At 33.5% G+C, this 8,566-nt stretch overlaps 1 protein-coding gene across 1 annotated transcript in view; it reads left to right on the top strand.

Annotated features, from left to right (window-relative positions):
• Window positions 1-8,118, top strand: part of TMEM168 (transmembrane protein 168) — a 29,474-nt gene extending 21,356 nt beyond the window's left edge. The window contains exons 4-5 of the mRNA XM_003789806.3: window positions 141-415; window positions 6,117-8,118. Of these exons, the coding sequence (XP_003789854.1) occupies window positions 141-415; window positions 6,117-6,664 (823 nt within the window). The 3' untranslated portion in view covers window positions 6,665-8,118. The remainder of the gene's footprint in view (window positions 1-140; window positions 416-6,116) is intronic.
• The last annotated feature ends 448 nt before the right edge of the window (window positions 8,119-8,566 follow it).

Below are 8,566 nucleotides of genomic sequence, written 5' to 3' on the forward strand. Positions count from 1 at the left end.
TTTTTTTTTTTAATTCTGCCATTTGGCTAGCAACAACTATTGTGAGTCTTAGATAATAAATCGTAAATGATAGAAGAGAATATGACATAGAATGAAAATTTCTTAAACGCCAAAATAATTGTTTTTTTCTCCCACTTCAGTCCTGATGGTCAGCCAACGTTGCTTCCACCAGAACACGTACAGGAGTTAAATTTGAGGTCTACGGGCATGCTCAATGCTATACAAAGATTTTTTGCTTATCACATGATTGAGACCTATGGATGTGACTACTCCACAAGTGGACTGTCTTTTGATACTCTACATTCCAAACTGAAAACTTTCCTTGAACTTCGGACTGTGGATGGACCCAGACATGATACATATATTTTGTATTACAGTGGGCACACCCATGGTACAGGAGAGTGGGCTCTATCAGGTAATTTCACCTTTGGCACTTGCACTATTGTAAAGATACACATATTCATGGAAATCTGTCATTCCCACAGAGATGTTACATTTCTAGGATCTATTTTCTATTTCACAGTTTACCAATTATACGTGTGACTCTTTTTTCTCTAACATACCTGTTTAGCATAGTTTTAGTAATCTCTAATAAGGTTTTGCGAATTTTGTATGACAGACATAATTTGAAGAAAAAAGTCTTTTTGATTTGAGACTTATTTTCTCTTTCAAGTATTTTCAGAATTATTAAATGTATGTTTTATAAGCTGATAAACTTCTTTGACTAGTATTTTTGTCTTTAAATGTTATGGATGCAGATTTCAGTAGTCCTTCAGATGTGTAGTTTTATTTATGTTAGAAAGCTTAGCAAATTTTCAACAGCAGGCAATGTGATAATAATGAGAGTTGTGCTTCAGTCAGGAGACCTTGGTTCTGGACATAATTTGTTACAACAGTGTTATTTTAGACAAATTCCTTAACTTCCATTGGTTTCAATTTTCTCACCTGTAAAATGAGGCAGTAATATTAAATGATCATTGGGTTTTATACTAAAAATAAAAATCTGTAGGGTTTTTGTTTTTTGTTTTTTTTACATTTTTTGGATGCTTTTAGGCTGTGGAAAACATAATTTTGGCTTATATACATGTGGGGAAAAAGTGCTTTATTAAAAGTTACTGTCAAGAGAAATGAGATCTCTTTGTGTAATACAGTAGAACCTCCATGGTTGAGCACCTCCCTACATTGACCACCTCCTTAAGTTGACCTAATTTTCATAGACCAGACATGTACCACATTTACATATCAGTATAGTAGGCCTAGTTCCTTATGTTAATCAGTTTCTTACGGTCCCTTGGATGGTCAGCTTACAAAGGTTCTACTGTATATAAATTTACTGTATATAAATTTGTCAGTCTTCCCAACTATAATAGGGACCTCATAAGTGTGGGGCTTTGTTTTATAAATTGTTATTTGCTTAGGACCTGTAACAGAGCCTGGCAAATGGCTGGGGATCCTTAAGTAACTGATAGGTAGAGGAATTCACTGAATGAATCATGAAAAAAGAAAAGTAATTTTCCTTAATTTAGAGTGAAATAGTTCTTACAGATTTAACTATATCCTGATTTTTTTTCCATAAAAGGTTTTAGATGTTTTAAACCAAGAACACATACAGTAATAGCCATAAAATGTAAGTGGGCATGTAGATTAAGGTCGAAGAAAAAGTTAAACAAAAAGTCATGTAGAAAAATAGAAGCAGAGCTGCCAAAACAAGAACTCTGGGAGGAAACAAACTGAGGGTTAAAAATGTTTTGAAATCAGCATGATCTCTCATTTTCCTGCCAGATTTATAACTGGAGTTTTATCATAGGGAAAAGTACTTTTTGAAATTCTTCTTTTCTACAAGTGAATATTGAATAACTCAGTGACTGTGTAAAAGGAGTAAAGGTGAACTAACATTTATTGGACACATTTTAATCCTTAGCTACTGTGCTTGATACTTTATACATGTTAGATGTAATCTTCTTGTACAATCCTTGGAAATAGATACCATCACTTCTATTAATTATCTTCATTTTGGAAAGGATGAAAGAGAAGCTGAAAATGGTTATGTAACTTATCTCTGATCATACCAGTAATTGACAGAACCACGATTTAAGCCCAGCTGTGCCTGACTCCTGAAGTGTTTTTCCCACATGTTGCCTCCAATGGTGACAGCTAGGATCATAAAGAAATGGCATTTTCTGGTTAAGTAGACATTTTTGTTAGCATAGATCAAAAAGTTAGAATATACAAATATTAGAACTCAACACTAAAACTACTCAAGCATACTTTATAGAACTATTTACCTGACCTATAGTTTTTAATCACAATATAGAAAACAACTTTCTAACCTTTATGGCTACTTTAATTCCATGTGAAGCATAGCATTCTGTGTAGTCCTAACTCTTAGAGCACAAGAAAAAAAGTTCTAGTCAATTCAGAAAGCTTTACAGAAATAGAATTCTAGACCTAAAAGCAAGGATTGATTATGGAAACTTACTGCAGTGCTTATAATAACAACTTTCCCAAGATCAAATGAGAAAAAAAAAGGATACTTTTAGTGGACATGCATATATCCCTCATTATTTTTAAGTATTGTAAGAAAGGAATTCTAAGAGAAAGCTTTTTGTGTGTGTTTATGTGAAGGACTTAATTACTTAATATAAACATTTTTCATGTAGTTGCATTTTTGTTGTTAAATATTTTAAAATTTTAGTATTTTTTAGACATGGCTAGAGTTAGGAATGATTTTTGAAGACCTACCTCTCATTATATGTTGAGTAAATGTTCAGCAGATGTATCTGGATTGATAGCTTTATATTTTTTAAGTATGCTACTAAGAAAATGACCATTATAGAATTCCCCTGTGAGCCAAGAATATTTGTTCCTGTGTAACTTTCTTTGTCAGAGAATTTATTATAAAAAGTAAAAAAAAATAATAACACTAATAATAATAATAATAATGGAGAAAGCATAGCTTGCCATTGCCCTCCCCTTCTAAGAAGTGGTAGGTTTTTAATCCAATACTTCAGCAACTGCACACTGTCGTGGCCTGAGGTACCCAGCTCACTTGTAGGTAACCAAGTTCAAGTGGGACCAAAAGCTGCCTTTTCAGATAGTTCATACTCTGACCTGACTTAAACATAGCCCTTGAAGCTTGAAATAGTACTAAACACCCTACTCTGAGATAAATGCTTTATTCTAAATGAGGTATCAAAAAACTTTAAGCTCTAATTTGTCAATAGTCATCTTTCTACCAGCCTTTGAAATAGAAATATCATGACTGGGTTTTACTTGGGTTAGCAAGTTAAAAGCAGGCCCAGAACTATCACTCTGGGAAAGAAAATCTATAGGGTGTCCCAAAAGCCACCATATGTGGGGAAAGTGGGGAAATTGTAGCTAAATTACCTTTATTTATAAAATATTACAAAATTTTACAAAGAGGTGGCCAATGTGTACAGCATATTTTATAAAATTTGCAATGAGTATTTTGTAAATAAAGGTACAGTTAGCTACAGTTTCCCATTTTCCCTGTGTATAATGGCTCTGGGGACACCCTGCACATTTGTTCTCTATCCCATACCTTTACTCACAGAACTTCTTAGAATATGTAGTCAGTCTTCTTACATTTACTGGGTTCATACTATGGAACCTAGTGTTTTTTCTTCTTTGCTTAAGGGTAAAAAACAATTATGGTAATTACAAGAGAGACAGAAATAAATGAGAAAAATGTAGATAATCTATAAAACAGTTTATCACAGATAAAGCCTTTAAAAAGCAGTCTCAATTACTTGAAATGCATCAGATGGCTATTATGTGAGATAAATGGAAGCACTTTGCATCTGGGCCAAAAGCCAAATGCAGCATAGAACCTATTCATGGGAGAAGACAGAGCAAAACAAGAGAAGAAAAATAGTTTAAAAGGCTATAACGCTGCTTTAAGTCTTGTTGGTATCTAAAGAGCATTTATATAAGGGAATGAGGGTAGAATGTGGTAAAGCATGTTTATTGAAATAGTTATGGATGGCATGTTGGGTAATGATGTTTTGTGGCAGATTTGTATAATAGCTCTTACAATCTGTGTCATTCTCTGATCTCTATCAAAATTTAATGGATCTGGCAATAATGATAAATTAACATTTGGCCGTTTTTGAAAAAGTGATATTCCCTGGAGGTATAAGGAAAGCAACATATTAGTAATATGTGGAGACCACATATTAAAATAGAGTCTCTGAGATGATATGCATGAGTGTTAGAGTAGTTTGTGAAATAGGGTGTTCATTCTCAGGATTTTAAGACTATAGTAGGCTGGTGAATGAAAGAAAATTAATTGCACATAAAAAATACAAGATGGCTTCAGAGGTCATGTTACTAATAGAACCAATCCAGTGATTCTCTGTCTCTCCAGTGATCACATTTTGATGGTTTAACAAAGAGGACAGTTGCTCTTAGTAGATATGTACATTCCTAAGTTAAGTTGTTGGACTTTATGCCAGCAAATTGTAGTATGTTAAAACTTTTTCTAATTATAAAAATAATATATGCCCAGTGTAAAACTTACAGAAAATATAGAAAATTATTTCGAAAGCCAACTGAAAATCAGATACCCATAGCTACTGCTATAATTTTTGTACATATGGTTTTATGTTGTACTTTTTCTCTCAGTATAAACATTTTCTCATCATTAAAATTTTTCTTTTCTGTTTCCTTTGGGACAAGGTCATCCAGACTATAGTGCAGTAGTGTAATCATAGTTCACTCAAACTCCTTGGCTTCAGTAGTCCTCCTGCCTGAGCCTCCCCAGTAGCTAGAACTATGAGTGTGTGCCACCACTCCTGCTGGGCTTAATTTTAAATTTTTTGTAGAGTCAGAGTCCTGCTATGTAGTTCAGGCTGGTCTTGAACTCCTGGCCTCACAGAGCCACCACACTCAGCCAAAAATTTCTGTGTAAATATTATATTGTTAAATTCCTAAGGTTTTATTCCATGATTTATTTCCATTTTCCCTGTTTAGGTTTTACTGTATCTTAGATAGCAGTGGGAAGATTTTTATACAAGTATGTAATTTGTTGTTCCTATTTGAATGTTTTCCTTAGGATAGATTCCTAGAATTGGAAAGATTGTGTCAGTGGACCATTGATACTGGGCCAGGACTAGGGTGAGATGAGGGTGCCAGTTCCCTTAGACATAAAAACTTCAGGAAGTACTAAAAAGTTCAACAATCAAGATAAATAATATATTAATGTAGCATGCTTAAAAGTCAAAATTAATGCAAAAAAAAAATCAGTGAACCATATGTAAAACCTTTTAGGTAGTTGTAAGATAGGTTTATAGGTCAGAAATTTATTTACCAAGTTTACACCTTTGGGGTATATTTTTTAAAATTCCTTGCTGTTCTTCAAGTATAAAACAGATTTAAATGTAATTGTTAATCTGATTCTTACACATATGTGAAGAGTGTTTCTTTTCCTTTATTAGATACCTACATATGAGGAGGTGAAGGAAACATTGATTTATCAAGGGTATAGGACAGGGGTCAGCAAACTTTTCTGTAAAGGGCCAGATAGATTGTTTTAGTTTTGTGGGCCATAAGATCCCTGTTGCACCTATTCAAGTCTGCCATTGTAGAGTGAAACCAGCCATAGACAGAATATAAATGAATGAGTGTGCTTGTGTTCCAATGAAACGTTAGGTGTGGAAATTATTGTTATATTTAAACTTCATGTAATTTTCACATATCACAAAATATCATTCTTTTGATATTCTTTCAACCCTGTGAAAATATAATCTCAATTCTTAGTTTAAGTTCATACAAAGAAATAGGTGGCAGGCAGGATTTGACCCCAGAGCCATAGTTTGCCACCCTTGATGTAAGATGTTAGCTTTCAGGTATAATTTTTTTCACTAAATTAAAAATATAAGACAATTGTCTTAATTTATCATAGCATATCCCTTTGAGTAAGAAGCATTTTTTTAACCTCATATTTAAAGTCTGTTTTTAAAAATATCTTCTGAAAAGATACTTCAAAAGGATATTTTAAATGCTTTTTTTTTCTTACTCTAAGAATTTAAAGAGAATACACTTAAAACAAGAGAGGCTTCAGTAATTATTGCTCTTGAATTTTTTCTTGTTCACAGGTGGAGACATACTACGCCTTGACACACTTTTAGAATGGTGGAGAGAAAAGAATGGTTCCTTCTGTTCCCGGCTTATTATCGTATTAGACAGCGAGAATTCAACCCCTTGGGTGAAGGAAGTGAGAAAAATTAATGACCAGTATATTGCAGTACAAGGAGCAGAGATGGTAAAGACAGTAGATATTGAAGAAGCTGACCCCCCACAGCTGGGTGACTTTACAAAAGACTGGGTAGAATATAACTGCAACTCTAGCAATAACATCTGCTGGACTGAAAAGGGACGCACAGTGAAAGCAATATATGGTGTGTCAAAACGGTGGAGTGACTATACCCTGCATCTGCCAACGGGAAGCGACGTGGCCAAGCACTGGATGTTACATTTCCCTCGTGTCACTTACCCTCTGGTGCATTTAGCGAATTGGTTATGTGGGTTGAACCTTTTTTGGATTTGCAAAAGCTGTTTTAGATGCTTGAAAAGATTGAAGATGAGTTGGTTTCTTCCTACTGTGCTGGACACAGGACAAGGCTTCAAACTTGTCAAATCGTAATTTGGACCCCAAAGTAAGACATTATTAAGAGTTCATACTACCAGTTGTCACTAACTTGCCATTTTTTTGTATGCTGTATTTTTATTTGTGGAAAATAATCTTGCTACTTCTGTAGCTGCTTTCACTTTGTCTTTTCTCAAGTAATTATGGTATATGTAAGGTGTTGGGAATAACCGTATTTTATACTAAAAGTATATAAGGAGTCATAAATACTGACTCTCTAAATGCATAAGAAATGTTAAAATAACAATGCACTTTCAGGAATATTTACATATGCCTGTGATTAGAAAGAAAACAGTCGTCTGTGCTCTGCAGTGGCCAATGAAGAATGACTAATGCCTTATTTTCTAGGCATAGATTAGAGAATGTAGACCAGACAAATTTGTTTACTATTTTAAGAAAACTACAGATTTACTTACAGAAGATTCTATTTTGAACAGGTTTGATCCAAGACCATTTGAAGAACTATAAACTCTTTATCCTTAGAAAAGAAACCGGCCTGCCTAAAATGAATGCAAAATTTGATTATACTCCATCACATTCCGATGTCTCGTGACATGTTACCAGTGTAGCCAAGAAGCCCCAATTCCTTTTTAGATCCATTCTTTATGTACATAATTATAAAAGGCTAGAGCCTACAAGTTACTCCTTCATGCATTGGTGGGGGGCCCTCCAAACACTGATAATTTTAAAAGTCTTTCTCAGGGCAACATAATGTTTTCTTAATGAACAATGTTTCCAGCTATAAATTCCTTCCAAGCAAATTGTCTTCCTCTTCAAAAAATACTCTTATAAAAGAAATGTAGCAATTTCTCACTCACTGACTAAGTGTGTTTTAAGTTTTCAGAAAATATTTTGATCTCTAGAGTTAATGCTCTGCCATGAAATTATTTTTCAAATCCTCATTAGTGATAACATTTTTTTCCTACTGACAGTCAGAAAACAGGAGGCAGGTCATTTTATTTTCTTGTGTACATGTAACGTATTATGTAAAAAGGTATTCATATTGGCAATTTTAGTTAAGCATAATGGTGTGGTTGTAATTTTAAAACCTAAATTCAGTGCTTTGTCTGATAAAGGCAGGCACTCGTCAGGTTATCTCTTAAAAGGTAATTCATTTCTTACTCCCTTCTAATAACTGTTACACTTCTCAATTTTCATCTTTGAAAAATAACAAGAGGAGAATAGAAGTAAATTGGGGAGTGATGTAATCTTTTTGTTTAAATGATTTGACTTTCCAGTATTGAAGCCATTTTTCTAGCCTCAGAGAGAGGAAATAATGCCACTACCATTTTCTACCAGGTGACTTGACTGTTGCAGTTTTATGTTCGAAAGTCACGTAGAGCCAGGGAACTTGTATACCACTATCTATGCAGCATTTCTATGGTCTGGTTATTTCTGTGTTCTGAATATGATTTTTCTAATGCTTTGAATAAAATTTTGTTAAAAATTAATTTTTCATTTAATGTTCTAATAATTATTGAATAGTTCAGTATAGTAAAAGTGGCAGTCATTCAGCATGCCCATGTTTAAAGAGTTTATCTGATGGCAGGTTTACCTGAAAAATTCCAATATTTTAAGTATTTATGTTTGCATCATCCAAATGAAATAGGTTAGTGTTTCATTGTTCTATTATTCAGAAACAGTATGGTAGAAAAGACAGATGTTCAAATTATGAGCTTATAGTTTCAAAAAACAATTAATCTTAAGTAAAATCACCTTTTAAATTTCTCAGCCACTAATGAGGAAATTTGCTGTAAGTAAAGCATATCTCTTTACTCTGAGAAATCTAAATATAAAAGTATATTTACATTGGTTAGTATTAAGGTGGCACTAAAAATTACATTAAAAAATAGACAGTTTTACAACCACAAACCTAATTTTTTGCTATATATTCCTTTA

This window comes from Otolemur garnettii, unplaced genomic scaffold (assembly GCF_000181295.1).
Source record: "Otolemur garnettii isolate 467f Iridium unplaced genomic scaffold, OtoGar3 scaffold00037, whole genome shotgun sequence".
In the NCBI taxonomy this organism is placed as follows: Eukaryota; Metazoa; Chordata; class Mammalia; order Primates; family Galagidae; genus Otolemur; species Otolemur garnettii.